This window comes from Pongo pygmaeus, chromosome 2 (assembly GCF_028885625.2).
Source record: "Pongo pygmaeus isolate AG05252 chromosome 2, NHGRI_mPonPyg2-v2.0_pri, whole genome shotgun sequence".
NCBI classification, from domain to species: Eukaryota; Metazoa; Chordata; class Mammalia; order Primates; family Hominidae; genus Pongo; species Pongo pygmaeus.
In genome coordinates, this window is record NC_085930.1 from 138230254 (window position 1) to 138249057 (window position 18804).

Here is an 18804-nt window from a genome sequence, read left to right on the forward strand (position 1 = left end):
TTTTAAATGCACAAAAACAGCAGAATAGAAATGCTCTCTTCTGGATGCTAAAACTGCAGAGGAAAGTAGATCTCTAAGTATAGAGAAAGTACACCTTGCCATAAATCCTTAAAGTCCTATAAGGCTGGGATTGTGCCTCTGGTAAGAAGCCATGGTTGTAGACATTCATTTTTCAAGGTTCTTAAAACAGCTGAAAGAACTCACTTTGTAGCCATAGAGCGCAGGGCTTTTTTTCTTCCTGCCAGAGGTTATAATTCTGTGCTTCTGCTGTTTTAACTCCTGGGTAGGAAAAAGCACATATGAACTGACATGTTTTCTGTGTAATACTTGTATCATTCCCTGATTTACCAGTCACATTACCTGATTACAAAGACATCTAGCTAACCACTTATCTTAGAGCCATAGCTTATCCTCATTACTTTCTGTTCTTGGTTTTGTCTTTTCTTGACTCTCATTTAAAAATAAAAGATTAATGGGAAGATTCAATGGAGGAATATTAACTCAAGAACTATATAGTCCATCCCTCATATATGTGGAGGATTGGTTCCAGGACCACCTGCTTATACCCAAATCCTTGCATACGGAAGTCCCATAGTCGGCCATGGGGAACCCATGTGTACAAAAAGTTGGCTCTCCGTGTATGAGTGTTTCACATCCCCTGAATACTGTATTTTTGAACCACATGTGGTAGAAAAAAATCCATATATAAGTGTATCCACACAGTTCAAACCTTTGTTATTCCAGGGTCAATTGTATAATATGTAAAATAGATACAAACCAGTTATAATACACTCTTTCTAGATAAATAAGTCTATACATAACATGTCTGTATATATCAAACCAGTTATAGATACCCACAAGGCTCAGGGAAATCCTATGACTATAATGAAAACAACCGAAAGCAGTAGAATCCTTTTTCTTTTTTAAGAAAAATTTTGAAAATCTTTATTCAATTCCAGTATAGTTACTCTGAAAAAAAAAATTCTACGTAGGTATACTAAATTGAAGATCGTGATGTACAAAACCCATTCTCATTACCAATAAACCATTTAAAATAAGGTGTCAACACTGAGTTTTTACAAAAGCAACAGCATTCATGCATCAGAGACCTTACCTTATCTCTCTCCTTTGTATCAGAAAATTACTACATTTTGAGAAATGTCATCAATTGAATAGACGAAATATTATCACTGAAGAATAGTCACATAAAGCATGATTAATTTTAAGAAATGATATTTAAAGAAAACATTAAAGTGCCTTCAGTATTTCTAACAGTATGTCCACAGAAAAGAAAAGCATAGTCAGAATTAAGCAGATAAATGATGAAGTTGGGAATAGACAGTGATATGTCATTTTTCGTTCCCTTTTCAATAAGCCCCAGAGGCAATCCCAGATCAGCTCAACACAACCAAAGTGAGCATGCTGATTTCCCACTCTTGCTTATCCCCATATGACAGTGTTTCTCCTTCGAAAAGGTTCTTCAGTAGTTCGTAAGAGTATTTCAGAGGTCCATGGTGAGCAAGAAGCTGAAGTAATCTGTAATTAGCAAACATGTAACGCTGGAGATGTGTTTTTGTTTTTCTTTTTGTTTGAGATAGAGTCTTGCTCTGTCACCCAGGCTGGAGTGCAGTGGCACAATCTCAGCTCACTCAGATCTACCTCCCAGGTTCAAGCGATTCTCGTGCCTCAGCCTCCCAAATAGCTGGGATTACAGGCACCTGCCACCACACCTGGCTAACTTTTTTGTATTTTTAGTAGAGACACGGTTTCACCATGTTGTCCAGGCTGGTCTCGAACTCCTGACCTCAGGTGATCGGCCTGCCTCTGCCTCCCAAAGTGCTGGGATTACAGGTGTGAGCCACTATGCCTGGTCTGGAGATGTCTTAAAGCAGCCATCTCCTTTTTCTTCTAATACTTTCCACATATCTGTTACAAGGATTTGGGCTTGTTTGTAAAAATAAACTTTCTTCCCCTCAAATGGGAAAAAACGTGCCTCCAGACGTTTTCAACAGAATTTTCCTGGCTTCATTGAGAATCCAGTGCCTCTCTTCTGTCAAAGGCATGAGAGGAAACGTTTGTTTCAGAATGAAGTATATGCCGAACTTGATCTAGGGTTGTTAACTGTGGCATAGTATGAGGTACTAGTAGTTGGTGTCCCTTTGCCGAAGGATCTGTTGACTGCCGCGACTGCAGGGACCAATACCATATGTTCTCCCCCACACCTCACAACACACTTTTGCTTGTCCTGCTCTGACCAAATAGAAGATAAGGTTAAGTATGTCTGTCATGAACACTGAGTTGACTGTGGTCTTACCAGCTCCCCTGGGATTGGGATTTAGCTCATGAAGCATCTTCCACCTCTCCACATACAGCTCTGGCCCCTTCACCTTGGCCAGCAGCAGTTCTGCCACCCTGTGTATGTATGCCTCTGCTTTCAGTGAACACATCCCAACTGTGTTCTGCAGTGAATCTAATTTAATTCCCTGGGTGTTAGAAGACTGTGCATTCTCCCCCTCCCCTTTCAGACTGTGGAGTGATGCTTTTGACCTCCGTTGGGGCAAACTCTCTTTCCTTTCTAAGCGGGCAACATCCAGAGTTCCTCTGTACTTCAGAGTTTCTACCCACTATGGGATCATCACCCTAAACAGGGTCCTGCTCTCTCCGGGAGTGGCACTGAGAACTGAGCGCAGCTAAGGTACAGCCTTTCTCCCATCACACTTGCATGACTAGGAAACTGTAGAGACCATGTAGCCATGCACTGGGCAGAAGCCCGAGAATCCGTATTGCATTGCAGCTCTGACCTTTAGTGTGAGTGTAAAGGAAGATGTTTTAAAAAAAAATGTAACATCCTTTTCAAATGTCCCCTCCCTACCCCCGCCCCCCCCCCCTTTTTTTTTTTTTTTGAGACAGTTTCACCCTTGTTGTCCAGGCTGGAGTGCAATGGCGTGATCTCGGCTCACTGCAACCTCCGCCTCCCAGGTTCAAGCGATTCTCCTGCCTGCGCCTCCTGAGTAGCTGGGACTGCAGGCGCCTGCCACCACGCCCAGCTAATTTTTGTATATTTGGTAGAGATGAGGTTTCACCATGTTGACCAGGCTGGTCTTGAACTTCTGCAAATGTCCCTATTTTTAAAGCTGAAAGCTTGGTGCATGGTGGTTTACACCAAAGATATGTGCCGCTAGTTATGTACTGGGCCATTTTCTTGTGTTAATTGAAGGTAATAGCCAGAAGTAAGTTCCGTATTGCATCCTAAGGTCCCTTTCTCACAGCCTGTAGTTTTTCATCTTGGTCTTTCTGAATATTCTGGTGTGGCTTACTCTTCGAGACAGGAACAACTAGGTTACGTGATGTAAAACTGTACATCTTACGTTAAAAGGCTTACATGGTAAGCAGAGTGCATCAGGGCTTTTACCTACTAAGAATTAAGCTTGACTAAACAACTGTTTTCATACAACTGAAGGCCAGGGGGATTTTGCAGGTTGCCTGTAGTTGAGCTCCCAGAATAGTTGAATGTGTGTATTTCAAGGGGGCCAGAATGGCTTTGTTGTTTCTCACCCACTAAGTGTCACTTTTTAGGCATCTCGGTTGAGTTTGAAAAAGATATTCTGTGTTTCTTGGACCTCACCACAAGTTTTAGTCTATTTTGTGCTACTAAAATTAAATGTCATAGACTGGGTAATTTATAAAGAACAGAAATTTTATTTCCTTACAGTTCTGTAGGCTGGGAAGTCCAAGATCAAGGCACTAGCATCTAGTGAAGGCCCTGTTGAGGCACCACATTGTGGGGAGTCAAACTCATCTTTTTTAAGGAGCTCACTCCCAAGATAGCATTGATATGTTCATGAAGACAGAGCCCTTATTGCCTAATCACCTCTTTAAGTTCCCACCTCTTAACACTGTTGCCTTGGGGATTACACTTCCAACATATGAACTTCAGAGGACACATTTAAACCATAGTACCATATAGCACTGCCCATTTAATTTATGAGCATAACCAGGCAGAGATTTATAATTATCCTTTTTCTGTCTCTTCCTTCCCTGAAGCACAGAATAAGATGAATATCGATATATAGCTTCTAAAACTGTTCAGCCATTCTAGGTATACAGGATTAAAGAGTTAAATATGTGAAAGTAAGAAGCTATTGACTGGTCACCTCTCTTACAGACAAACCTAAAGTACAAGCATTGTCACCTCTAGGTTATATTCAGAGAATTCATCAGTGTTAGTGTAAGAGACATTGGGGATTATGTGTAGTCTTGTAATTTATTTATCCCAGTTTTCCTTATTAGCCCTGGCCTTCCATTTCCTGGTTGAGGCTCCATTAATTTCCTTTTAGGCCCCACCTCTTATACTTATGCTATTGAATTATTTGTCATTGTTCCCTAGTGCCCCACCTCATCTCCAAATGAATTGATCATTTTCTTCCCACCTTGTGCTTGCTCCTGCCATCAACCTTTGTCAAGGTCCCTTTACACACACATACATCTTTCCTGTTGTTTTCAGTACTTTTAGAAATATTCAGCCAAGTTTAGCTTCAAATTACCTTATTGTGATGACTTTGACACAGAAGGTACTGAATAAATATTTTTTACCTTGGGCTGGGCATGGTCGCTTATGCCTGTAATCCCAACACCTTGGGAGGCTGAGGTGGGAAGATCCTTGAGCCCAGCAGTTGAAGACCAGCCTGGGCAACATAGCGAGACCCTCTTTCTACAAAAAAAAAAAAATTTAATATTAGCTGGGTGTGGTGGCCCACACCTCACTTGAGCCCAGGAGGTCGAGGCTGCAGTGAGCTGTGATCACACCACTACATTCCAGCCAAGGTGACAGAGCCAAAACCCTGTCTCAAACATTTTTTAATTGATTTTTAAAAATTACCTTAACACCTTGTTGCATTATTTCTTTTCTAGAAACATAATAGTAGATATTTCTTTTTCATATTAAAATGGGGGGAAAGAGGCTGTAAATATCTACTTTAATTGATAATTTATGTATAAACAACTGAATCTGCCTGATTCTTTATGCATCTTGCAGTATCTTGGCTTAATTTTTTTGAGGGAGGGGTGCCTCTGTTTGAAAGCCTCATTTATTAACTTTTTATAGACTCATTCTCTATGAAGGGATTTTTAAAATGACATCACGAGCAATTTCTTCAATGTAACTAATATATATTGGATGCTTGTTTTCTATGCTGCTCTTGGCCTTGTGGAACATATCAAGAAGTAGAACAGCCTTCTGAAAGTATATATTTGGGGATTCATGCACAAAAAGTAATTAAAGAGTTAGTAATTAATGATTCCGTTTAAGAAACATCACAAGGCTTATAGGGCTTCTAGGGAAGAGAGTTGATTGGGTTGGTCAGGAAAGGTTGGATCTGACATGTTTCTTCAAGGATTAGTATAATAGCAGTGATTGGGAGGAGACATCCAAGCAGAACGTTCCGCGTAAAGAAGGTGTTTCATGAACAAAGACACAGAGGTGGGAAGGATTGTGGGAGAAGGAGAAAACACTGTATAATCTAATCTGACAAAAAGTGACAAGTTATGAAAGGAGAATAGTGGTCCTCTCACCTTCCAGATACATGGCCCCCTTCCTGGCCTTTTTATGTGGTTGGGTGGGGCCTAGGACTAGTTCTGGCTAATGAATGAAAGCAACATCAGTCTGGGCTGGAGCATTTAATTACTGATGGGAAACTGCAGTCTGTTTCCCTTTCTGGCACAGTGACCAGCCACATTCAAGATGAAGTCAGTTACATGAGCCTGGGTCCTTGAGTAACTGAGCAGAGCCCTCTTGCCAACCTGTTATGGTTGAGAGAGAAATAAAGACATTGATTGTTTAAGCCACTGAGATCTGGGAGTTGATTGTTAACCATCACACAGTATAACCAACCCTTTCCTCATGGTTACAATGGTGAGTAAACTAAGTTGGTTAAGATCTGGTGGAAATTATAAGGAAAAAGAGTTTTTTGGCTGCATGTTCTAAAGAGCTAACATTCTGAAGAAACAAGCCCAAGAATCCCCTGGATTGAAACGATTCCAGTAAGGCAGAGATCACAGAGATTGTGGGTTTGGTGCTAAACTACCACAACAAAGTAAATATAGCAGTAGGCAAATCACAAAAATTTTTTGTTTCCCAGTGCGTATAAAAGATACGTTTAGTCTCCCTGCAGTGGCTCACACCTGTAATCCTAACATCTTGGGAGCCCAAGGTGTGAGGACTGCTTCAGGCCAGGAGTTCAAGATCAGCCTGGGCAACAGAGCAAGACCCTGTCTCTACAAAAAAATTTAAAAATTAGCCCAGTGTGGTGGCATGCATCTGTAGTCCTAGCTACTCAGAAGGCTGAGGTGGGAGGATCACCTGAATCCAGGAGTTTGAGGTTACAGTGAGATGTGATCACACCACTGTACTTCAGCCAGGGTGACAGAGCAAGACCCTGTTTCTAAAAACAATTAATTAATTACAAAATATGTTTATGCTGTACTATAGTCTATTAAGTGTGCAATAGCAATACATCTAAAACAATGTACATGTCTTTGTTTTTTCTTTCTTATTTTCAGTGTTCTTGTCTTAATTAAAAAATATGTTATTGCTAAAAAAATGCTAACTATCATATGAGCCTTTAGCAAGTCATAATCTCTGATAATGGAGAGTTTTGCCTCAATGTGAATGGTTGCTGAAGGTTTGAATGGCTGTGGCAATTCCTTGAAATGAGACAAAGATGTGCTGCATCGATGGACTCTTCCCTTCACAAAAGATTTCTCTGTAGCATGTGAAGCTGTTTGATAGCATTTTACCCACAGTAGAATTTCCTTCAAAATTGGAGTCATTTCTCTAAAAGCGTTGTTGTCATTTCAACAACATTCACAGTATCTTCGGGAGTAGATTCCATCTCACAAAACCACTGTGTTTACTCATCCATAAGAAGCAACCCCTCATCTCTTCACATTTTATCATGAGATTATAGCAATTCAGGCACATCTTCAGACTCCACTTCTTATTCTAGTTCTCTTGCTATTTCTACCACATCTGCAGTTATTTCCTTTGCTGAAGTCTTGAATCCCTCAGTCATCCATGAGGGTTGGAATCAACTTCTTCCAAACTCCTGTTAATATTAATACTTTGACCTCCTCCCATGAATCAGAAATGTTCTTTCTTTCTTTCTTTTTTTTGACCGAGTTTCGCTTTGTTGCCCAGGCTGGAGTGCAATGGTGTGATCTTGGCTCACTGCAGCCTCTGCCTCCTGTGTTCAAGTGATTCTCCTGCCTCAGCCTCCCAAGTAGCTGGGATTACAGGCGCCCACCACCACGCCTGGCTAATTTTTGTATTTTTAGCAGAGACAGGGTTTCACCATGTTGGCCAGGCTGGTCTCGAACTGCTGACCTCAGGTGATTGGCCTCCCAAAGTGCTGGGATTACAAGCATGAGCCACCGCAGCTGGCCAGGAATGTTCTTAATGACATCTAGAATGATGAATCCTTTCCAGAAGGTTTTCAATTTACTTTGAGGAATCACTATTTATGGCAGCTATATCCATGTCAAATGTTATTTCTTAAATAATAAGACTTTGAAAGTTGAAATTACTCTTGATTCAAGGACAACAGAGTGACTGTTGTGTTAGCAGGCACGAAAACAACAGTAATCTTGTCTGTAAGAGCTCTTGGGTGGCCAAGTACATTGTGAATAAGCAGTAATATTTTGAAAGGAATCTTCTTTTTTCTGAGCAGTATGTCTCAACAGTGGGCTTAAAATATTCAGTAAACCATGTTATAAACAGATGTGTTGTCATCCAGGCTTTGTTCCATTTTAGAGCATAGGCAAAGTGGATTTAGCATAATTCATGTGGGCTGTAGAATTTTCAGAATGGTAAATGAGCATTGACTTAAAGTCACTAGCTGCGTTAGCCTCTAACAAGAGAATCAGCCTGTCCTTTGAAGTTTTGGTGGCAGGCATAGATTTCTCTCTAGCAACGAAAGTCCTTGATGGCATCTTCCAATGGAAGGCCGTTTCATCTACATTGAAAATCTGTTGTTTAATGTAGCCACCTTCATTAATAATCTTAGATCTTTTAGAGAACTTTTTACAGCTTCTATTAATACATCAGCACTTGCTGCTTCACATTGCACTTTTTTGTTACAGGGACATTTTTTCATTAAACCTCATGAATCAACCTTTGCTCGATCAAACTTTTCTTCTATAGCTTCCTCACCTTTCTCAGCCTTCATAGAATTGAAGAAAGTTAAGGCCTTGCTCTCGATTAGGCTTTGGCATAAGCGAATTTTGTAGCTGTTTTGGTCGTCTATCCAGACCACTAGTACTTTCTCTGTATCATCAGTAAGGCTACTTATCTTTCTTATCATTAGTCCATTCACTGGTAGCACATTTAATTTTCTTGAAGAATTTTTCTTTTGCATTCACTACTTGGTAACTTTGTCATAGGAGGCCAGGCTTTCAGCCTATCTCACCTTTCAACATGCCTTTCTCACTAAGCTTAGTCATTTCTAGCTTTTGATTTAAAGTGAGAGGTGTGCAACTGTCTTTCACTTGAACACTTAGGGGCTGCTGTAGGGTTATTATTTGGCCTAATTTTAATACTGTTGTGTCTGAGTGAAGAGGAAGGTCTGAAGAGGAGATAGATGGGGGAATGGAGTAGTTGGAATACACAACATTTATTAAGTTAACCACTTTTTTGGAGACAGAGTCTCACTGTCATCCAGGCTGGAGTGCAGTGACGTAGTTTTGGCTCACTGCAACCTCCACTTCCAGGGATCAAGTGATTTTCAGGCCTCAGCTTCCCGAGTAGCTGGAACTACAGGTGTGTGCCAGCATGCCCAGCTAATTATTGTATTTTTAGTAGAGACAGGGTTTCACTATTTTGGCCAGGCTGGTCTCGACTCCTGACCTCAGGTGATCTGCCTGCCTCAGCCTCACAAAGTGTTGGGATTACAGGCGTGAGCCACCGTGCCTGATCAGTTCACCACTTTATATGAGTGCAGTTTGTGATGCCCCAAAACAATTACAGTAGGAATGTCAAAGATCAGTGATCACAGATCACCAAAACGATAAAATAATATTGAAAAAGTTTGAAATATTGGCAAGAATAACCAAAACATGACACAGACACATGAAATGAACACATGCTTATGGAAAAAATGATGCCAATAGACTTGCTTGACACGGGGTTGCCACAAACTTTCAATTTTTAAGAAACAAGATGCAATATTTGCAAAGCACAATAAAGCAAAGTACATACAATATGGTATGCCAGCATTAGAAATGAAAAGCTAACTTTAGAATTTATGAATGTATTAAAGTAACCTTAGACCAAAAACAAGATCTAGGCAAAAGGAAGATGATAGATTGCAGGGTTATCACTGAATAAAATAATCAAAAGAATTATAGTTGTCCCTTGTTATCCTTAGGGTATTAGTTTTAGACTCCTTTGGATACCAAAATCAGAAGATACTCAAGTTCCTTATATAAAATGCCATAGTATGTACATATAACCTGTTCTTTAATTCATCTCTAGATTACTTATAATACCTAATACAATGTAAATAGTTGTTGTACTGCATTTTTAATTTTTTTTTTTTTACTGTTTTCATGTTTTCAAATATTTTCAATCTTCAGTTGGTTGAATCTGCAGATATGGAACTAGTGTATACATCGGGCCAAGATTCTTTTTAATTACTAATTATCTCTGCCAACACTTACCAAAATTATCCTGAATTCTATTTTTTTGTGTTGTTTTGTTTCAAGATAAGGCCTTGCTCCATTGCCTACCCTGGAGTGCAGTGGCATGATCACAGCTCACTGCAGCCTTAACCTCCCAGGCTCAAGTCATTCTTCTATCTCAGCCTCCCAAGTAACTGAGACTACAGGTGCATGCCACCATACCCAGCTAATTTTTTTTTATTTTTGGTGGAGACAAGGTCTCACTGTGTTGCCTAGGCTGGTCTCAAATTCCTGGGCTCAAGTGATCCTCCCACTTCAGCCTCCCAAAGTGCTGAGATTATAGGCATGAGCCATTATGCCCACCCCTGAAGTCTTAAAATTTTCCTTCTATCCTCTCTCAAGTTAACATGATTCATTGATGACTTGTCATGCATCAACTATTTTGCATTTTTTAAATTTGCTTAAAGATATTTGGGATTATATTTAATAGTTTTTATATGCTCATCCCTAATTTTTTCTTCAAAAACATATTTTTAGGTCACATTGAAGTAGTGAAATTGCTTGTGTCGCATGGAGCTGAAGTGACATGCAAGGATAAAAAGTCTTATACACCTCTTCATGCAGCAGCCTCTAGTGGAATGATCAGCGTAGTCAAGTACCTTCTAGATCTTGGAGTTGATGTAGGTATATTAATTAAACAGTATAAAAGTATGGAGCCCTTTTATACTTACTATTACATTATTGACTGAAGTTATTTCAGGTTTAAGAAATACATTGTATTTTATACAATGTTTTCATGTTTTAATTGGATATTTATAGTCGTTTACATAATATCTAATGCACTGATTTTTATGATCAAGGCATGTAAATAGTCAAAGCATGTTAAGAGGTAAAATACACTTCAAAAGTGTTTTATTGCCAGTTTTTCTTCTATATCACGTTCCAGGCCCTGTAGTTCCATTTCACATGGGAATCAGCAGATCAGACACACTTGTATTATTAGATAGCTGGGTTATTGTTAGTCTTCTTTGCCTAGTCTGATACTCTCTTAAAATGACTGTAGCAGTTTGCATTACAGAATATTGGCAAGAGCTAGGCAGGAAAACAAGAGGTTTTTTGCCCACCAAGTGTAAGTATTCCTTACTATATAATTCTGTTTGGTTAAAAGGGGATGCTGCTTTATTGGGTATATTTGATTCCTGAATTGAGATAGCTTAGAATACCTGTAGCTTTTTACAAGCCATCCTTTAAACATAAGTAGTGTACTCCCTTGTTTATTTATTTATTTTATTATTATTTTTTTAAACAGGGTCTCTGTCTCCCAGGCTGTAGTATAGTGGCACAATCACAGCTCACTGCAACCTTGAACTCCTGGGCTCAAGTGATCCTCCCACCTAAGCCTCCTGAATAGCTAGAACTACAGGCTAATTTTTTTTATTTTGTAGAGATGAGGTCTTGCTGTTACCCAGGCTGGTGTCTAACTCTTGACCTCAAGTGACCCTCCTGCCTTGGTCTCCCAAAGTGCTGGAATTACAGGCATGAGCCACCATGCCCAGCCCACTCAGCATATTTATTCTTACTTCAGGGAGAGTTCTGACAAAGTCACTGATTCTTCAAAACACACATTTTGAAGAACTCATTGGTTCTTTAAAACAGTAAATTAGAAGATGTAGCATAAGGATCTGCTAGAGGGATACAGTTTAGATCAGCTACAAAAAGCTAAGAAAAGTAGGTGATAGCCTGGTTGGACAAAGAATACATGACAGAACTGTAGGGCTAAGTAGGCTCTTAACCTACGGACCATGTGAAACACTGCCTGAAACAAGCTAATAAATACTGAAAGTGTAAGGATCACAAGAAGATGTTGCAAAAACCTCAATTCCTGTACCTCTGTTTCAGCAGAGTGAAATAATATCTTAAAAGACCCTTGATCTAGATAAATGAGGCAACTTTGTTTCTGATTACTGGTTCAAGTCCATTCTGGTGCAATTTTTAAAACTGACTTTATTGACAGTCAGTTACATTTGTAAACTCTGGTGACTATTTGTTCATCAAAATAAGTGGCCAGACTTACAGCCTTTTAGTAACATCTGGCCCCCAGTTGTGTGGTTTTTTTTTTTTTTTTTTTTTTTTTTTTTTAGTTTCCTAGAGAATTACCACAAACTGGAGGGCTAATAGAAATTTAACTTCTCAGAGTTTTAGAGTATGGAAGTTCTAAATCAAGGTGTCAGCAAGGTTGGTTCCTTATGGAGGCTCTGAGGGAGAATCTGTTCCTTGTCTGTGTTCTACCTTCTTGTGAAAAAATCTAGGTACTTTGATTAAAATTAAGTGTTAACTTTTTTCTTCCTCTGATTTCTATTACCAGTGATCCCAGAAAAGAAAATGTTAATTAAAGCTGCATTACGTTGGGGCCAACTACAAGATTAGGGTCCAGAGTCTCCACACAAGACCACCCTTTACTTATGACCAACTATAAGTTTAGAGGGCTTTCAAAACCACTTTCAGGTTTGATAATTCACCAGAAAGTCTCACAAAATTCATTAAAAGCTTTGTACTCACGGTTGTGGTTTAATATAGGGACAAGATACAAACTGAGATCAGCCAAAGGAAGAGACACATAGGGTAGAGTGCAGGAGTATTCTAAAGGCAAAGTTTCCCTTGTCCCCTCCTCACGGAGTCAGGACACATTACTCTTCTTCCCTGGCATCAGTGTGTGACAGTATGAATGAAGTATTTCCACCAAGGAATGCTCACCTGAGCTTCATTTTTGGTTTTTATTGGGGCTCCATTACATGGCTTGATTGGTTGTCCATGTGGTTGATTTCAGTCTCCAAATACATGATACCTGGTGACCCAAAGCTCCCACTCTAAATAGAGACTCTTTTATCAGGTATATCTTAGATTACCTCTCTGAAGCCAAGGGCAAAGGACAGACCTCTCTTTGGGAGAGGTCAGATTCTTTACTACACACTAATCATGTAAAGTATTCCCTTATTTATTAGAAATAGAAAAACAAGGCTGGGCACGGGGTCTCACGCCTGTAATCCTAGCACTTTGGGAGGCCGAGGCGGGTGGATCATTTGAGGTCAGGAGTTCAGGACCAGCCTGGCCAACATGGTGACACCCCGTCTCTACTAAAATACAAAAATTAGCCAGTTGGTAGTGGTGTGTGCCTGTAATCCCAGTTACTCAGGAGGCTGAGGCAGGAGAATCACTTGAGCCTGGGAGGCAGAGGTTTTGGTGAGCTGAGATCGTGCCACTGAACTCCAGTCTGGGTGACAGAGTGAGACCCTGTCTCAAAAAAAAAAAAAAAAAATAGAAAAGCAAAACCCTTAATTACATGAATTGTTTCTCATTTTTGAGCATACTCTTTTTACTTGTGATAAAATACCTGCATATGACACTGGAAGATATTTAGAGCCCAAGTTTGTGGCAAAAAATGAATTAAATAAATAGAACATGCCATTCATTTTTTTTTAAATCTTGATCTGTACTTTATTACCAAGGTTAGCCTTTGTCACTGCAAAATGAAAAAGTTGAAAATGTGCATGTTACTGAATATACCTCAGAATCTTCAGTTTGTGTTCATTTTTTATGATTATAATTAATTCTATAGTAAATCCTTTACCTAGAATGCCTTTAAAAATACATTAGTTTACATTTTCCTAAAATATCTCTTTTGTATTATTCAGTTTTGTCATGAAGTAGACATTGTATATGTGAATTATATTCCCTGAATGTATAAAATCAGTGTAATACCAAAATGCTTGTCAAGGGTTTGTTATTTTAAACCAACTTTAGAATTATAAGCCTCATCTCTGTATTTATCTTGTCTCTGTTTCTCACTTTAGTAATTTGATTGCAACCACAGGTTGCTAAAATAGCTCACAACATTGATAATTAGCAAAACTACTTTAACATTCACATTTTTTTCCCTTCTAATAGATGAATGAACCAAATGCCTATGGCAATACACCTCTTCATGTAGCCTGCTATAATGGACAAGATGTTGTAGTGAATGAACTTATAGACTGTGGTGCTATTGTAAATCAGAAGAATGAAAAAGGATTTACTCCTTTGCACTTTGCTGCTGCATCAACACATGGAGCATTGTGTTTAGAGCTTCTAGTTGGCAATGGGGCCGATGTCAATATGAAGGTAAGGAACCAAATCAGAATCTATACTTTAAGTATTTCATATGTCACTGTTAAAACAACATCAATGGTGAATACCATTCAGCAATAAAAAGGAACTATTGATAAACTCAAGAACATGGATAAATCTTTAAAATATTATGCTGAGTGAAAGCCTTACTCAAGAGTATGTACATTCTTTCCATTTATGTAAGGTTCTAGAACCAATAAAATTCCATTTTTATGGGGTTCCAGAATCTATAATTGAAAAAAATCACAATTATTGCCATTGCGAGGAGGGATCAACTGGGAAAGGGGCATGAAGGGACTTTATGTGATGATGATAATGTTTTGTATTTTGGCAGGGGTTTATGTTATATACATTTGTCAAAACTGATAAGGTGGTTCATTTGTATGCTTTCATAGCATATAAATTTTCTCTTAGAAGGAAAATACTAAACAGATGTTTAACCCTAGTTAATGTTGTGTTTAGAGGTGACATGTATGATGTCTGTATCTAATTTTAAAAAGCATCAAATAACTGGGTGGATGGAAGGATAGATGAATCTACAATAAAAGACATAGAGTAAAATACTAGTGGTACAATTTAGATGATATGTATATGGATGTTCACTCTACAGGTCTTTTCAAATTTTACAGTGTTAGGGAAAAAAACTGTCAGTGTGTTGCACATAAGGAATAGTTGCTTTTTGGTTTTTTTTGTTGTTGTTGTTAGAATCACTTTCAAGAGTAAGCATTTGGATTTTAGAATTATGTGAAAATTCTGGGCTGGCATAGTGGCTCCTACCTGTAATCCCACCACTTTGGGAGGCTGGGGTAGGAGGATCACTTGAGCCTAGGAGTTCAGGACTAGCCTGGACAGCATAACCTGGCTCCACAAAAAAATAGAAAATGAGCTTGGCATGGTGGCTCACGCTTGTAGTCCCAGCTACTTGGAAGGTTGAAGTGCGAGGATCTCTTGAGCCTTGGAGGTCAAGGCTGCAGTGAGCTGAGATCATGCTACTGCCCTCCAGCCTGGGTGACAGAGTGAGACCCTGTCTCAAAAAATAAATAAAGGAATGAATGAAAATTTTGGCCAGATACAGTCTGGCTCACGCTTGTAATCCCAGTGCTTTAGGAGGCCAAGGTGAGAAGATCACTTGAGGCCAGGAGTTCAAGACCAGCCTGGGCAACATAGCAAGACTTCTATCTCTACCAAAAAAAAATTAAAAATTATCCTGTAGTCCTAGGTACTCAGGAGGCTGAGGCTGGAGGATCACTTGAGCCCAGAAGTTCAAAGTTACAGTGAACTATGATCGCACCACTGTACTCTAGCCTGGGCGATAGGTGAGACCTTGCCTCAAATGAATATTCTTTACCCAAATAAATATGCTTTCACTGTATAATTTTATAAGAGAGCACATGCAATCCAGATTTTGAGCATTGCTATTTTATAATATATAATCATTTTAGATTTTTTAGAATTCTTTAGTTGTTTCTGTATTAATTTTATCGGTTCATCCTTTGAGCACTTGCCAAACTGTATCTGGTGGTATGAAGAAAACCAGACACAAAATTGAGCCATTTAGGATTAGTAAAAATGTTTAAGCTTAAAATGTGATTTTCAGAGCATTTTAATTACATCAGATTTTCTTACGTAACTTCAGTGAAGCCTTTAATGATGCCACGGGTCAATTCTGACAGCTGTAACAGCAACAAATCCATCTGTAATTAGGTCATTGCTTTAAATTGCCCTCTCTCAACTACAGGACAAAATGTATACATACTACACCCAAGGAAGAAAAGGCATGAGATGTCATGAAGTGCCCTAATATGATTAGAGCTAAACCATCTTTTTAAAAGTTTTTAGGTCTCGGTGAAATCACCTAGTAAGGTTTTTTATAGTTTAAGTAATTACTAGAAAGTTTATTTATTACAGGTATGAACTGCTTATTTTAATTTGAAGAATTCCTGCACTTTGGATAATCAGGGCCCAGAAAAATGTCTAAACACTTGTGAGGAGAAAAGTTAGTTTTTTCCTCAAAGGCGCAGTAATGTTTCTTTAATGAAAGGCTATTTCAAAAATAAAAAACTTGGAATTAATCTTAACATTTTCAAAAGCAAACATCACAACCAAGTTTTCTCAGTCTCTGTGAGACCTGTTTACAATAGTGAATGTAGATAAAATCATCTTTGTGTGTTAGTATTATGGAAATTACGGAAATTTACCTGTGTCATCAGCTACTATGCATTTTTTGGTTCACATGATGCTGTCTTTAAAGGGTAGAGATTGGGCTTCCTGTTTTATGCACTGCCATTTTGGCATGAATATTTAATATAATTTGATGATAATGAATCACTTGATTCTGTTAGTGTCTACATAGGTGACTATAGTACTTGTGATTGTTTTTAAGTCTGTATTTTCTTTTGAAATGTAGATTTGAGAATCAGTCCTCTAAGAGGCCCACTTAGAGTAAAATGCTCAAACCAGTGGTCCTATTTGAAGTTACCTCAATAATTTAGAAAACTCAATGGTGAATTTCATATATGAAAGTGAATTTTTTAGCAAAGGGATTAAGATATATTTAAGTAGATTTGACAGCAACAGCCTGTGATGTTGGTTTCAAAACAGATTTCACGAAAGTCATCTTAACTTCACCTAAGGGTGTATGACATCTCATTTATATGCAATTGTCCAGTTATTTTATTGTCAAATTCTGTTGAAACACATTTCCCATGCTGATTTCTCAGGTCCCTTCCAGCTCTTACACACAATATGTTGATAGCTGTGAGTTTTCATCCAGCAAGAATATATATTCATTCCTGACAACTGTATTTTTTATAATTTGTAAAATCGGTGTTATTAAGTTATTGATTGACTGTGGGGACACTTGACACTTGCCCTTTATTATAAAAATTTGATTTACTAACCCTCATATTCTTACCATATTATCTCTTTTTTCCTGCTTAATCTTTTCCTCCTACTACATTCTCCATTTTGTTGTTTCTGACCTTGATCAAGTTATAGATGACTAGAAATTGGAATGTGAATTTAAGTTTGTAATAACTCAGTTTCTAAGGTTTTAAATTCATTTTCCTACAAAGTGGTAGAGGTAAAATGAATCAGGTTTATAAAGCAGTATATGTCTGTTTTTTAGGAAAAACTGCTTGACATGAGCCTTACTGCACTGATTGCTTCATTTATATGCACACGTTTTCCCACCCACATTGTTCTTTAAGAATAGATTTTGGTCAGCTAATCAAAATACACCAAATGCTTGTTTTGAAATTTAAACCTAAAAAAACACTGTGAAATGTTTGGCTTGTAGTTACTGTTTTTGGTTGCCTGTGAGATCAACTGTTAGGATTTTTGTAGCTCTAATTTTTGGTTTTTGTTATTTTTCTTTTTCTTTTTTTCTTAATACTCCTAGTTTTCTGCTAAAATGATTTGAAGTGATTAAGAAAAAGAAAACTCCACATTGTTTCTCCAATTCAGAAAGAAATAACTGTGCCTTCTCCCCGCTAATGTGTCTTATGGCAAACTTTTTAGTTAGTAATCTGAATCTCTTTTTCCTTTGTATACTTAGAATAGGTTTTATTATCAGTATGTACAAAGTAAAAATGTTGATCCAGTGCCACATATAGGCTTATAATAAAGAATTCTAACCAGGCCTGGTTGTGTGTGCCTTTAGTCCCAGCTACCCTCGGAAGGCTGGGGTGAGGGAATCGCTTGAGCCAGGTGTTCAAGTCTAGTCTGGGCAGTATAGCAAGACCTTGTCTCTAAAACAAAATAAATAAATAAATAAATAAAGGACTCATCACTTATTAGCTATGAGACCTAGTAAAATCACTTAACCCTGAGGCCTACATTTCCTCATCTATAAAACAAGATTAATGGTATCAATCTGATAGGGTTGTGAGGATTAAATAATATATATTAAGTGGATTTGGTTTTCCCTTTTTAGGGGGAAGGGAGATGGGGAGACAGAATCTCACTCTGTTGACCAGCCTAGAGTGCAGTGGCACCATCATAGCTCACTGCAGCCTCAAACTCCTGAGTTCAAGCAGTCTTCCCACTTTGGCCTCCCCAAGCGCTGGAATTATAGATATGAGCCACCTTGCCAGACCATGTTAAGTGTTTTAAAACTATGCGTGAAACGTGCTATATATATATAAATGTTAACTATAGTTATATCTTCCAAATTTCATCATTTTGTTAAATTATTATTATTACAAGTTTTTATTTGTTTTGTTTTGAGTTGTGGGGGTTGTTTTGTTTGTTTTCCTCTTGTTTTTCTTATCCTTCTAATCAATGGAATCTATGTTTTTCCTTATGTCTGTAAAAGTTGGCTATAGCTGGCTGGGCATGGTGGCTCACACCTGTAAACCCAGCACTTTGGGAAGCCAAGGCCAGAGAATCACATGAGCCCAAGAGTTCAAAACCAGCCTGGGCAACTTAAGACACCATCTCTACAAAAAATAAATTAGCCAGGTGTAATGTTACGTGCCAGTAGTCCCAGCTACTCCAGAGGCTGTTGCTGGAAGATCACTTGAACCCTAGAGTTCAAGGTTGCAGTGAACTATGATTACACCACTGCATTCCAGCCTGGCTGACAGACCAAGACCCCCATCTCTTTAAGGGGGAAAAAAAAAAAAAAGACTAGGCGTGGTGGCTCATGCCTGTAATCCGAGCACTTTGGGAGGCCGAGGCGGGTGGATTACTTGAGGTCTTGAGTTCAAGACACACCTGGCCAACATGGTGAAACCCCATCTCTACTAAAATACAAAAATTAGCTGGGCATGGTGGTACATGCCTGTAATCCCAGCTACTCAGGAGGCTGAGGCAGGAGAATCACTTGAACCCGGGAGGCGGAGATTGCCGAGAGCTGAGATCGCACCACTGTACTCCAGCCTGGGCAACAAAGCAAGTCTCAAAAAAAAAAAAAAAAAAAAAAGAAAAAGAGAAAAAAAAAGGCCATAGCTAAAATATTAACATTAA

The 18804-nt window shown here is 38.6% G+C and overlaps 1 protein-coding gene across 13 annotated transcripts in view; it reads left to right on the forward strand.

Moving 5' to 3' along the window:
• The window catches only part of ANKRD28 (ankyrin repeat domain 28), a 199456-nt gene that overhangs the window by 131923 nt on the left and 48729 nt on the right, over positions 1 to 18804 (forward strand). For 12 of the 13 annotated variants that reach the window (XR_008501727.2, XR_008501726.2, XM_054483188.2 and 9 more), the window contains 2 exons: positions 10210 to 10352; positions 13618 to 13830. Coding sequence is in view for 11 of the 13 variants with exons in the window: in XM_054483188.2 (XP_054339163.1) it covers positions 10210 to 10352; positions 13618 to 13830 (356 nt within the window). In the remaining 2 variants the exon portion in view is untranslated. The remainder of the gene's footprint in view (positions 1 to 10209; positions 10353 to 13617; positions 13831 to 18804) is intronic. The other variant, XM_054483194.2, reaches the window with a different exon arrangement.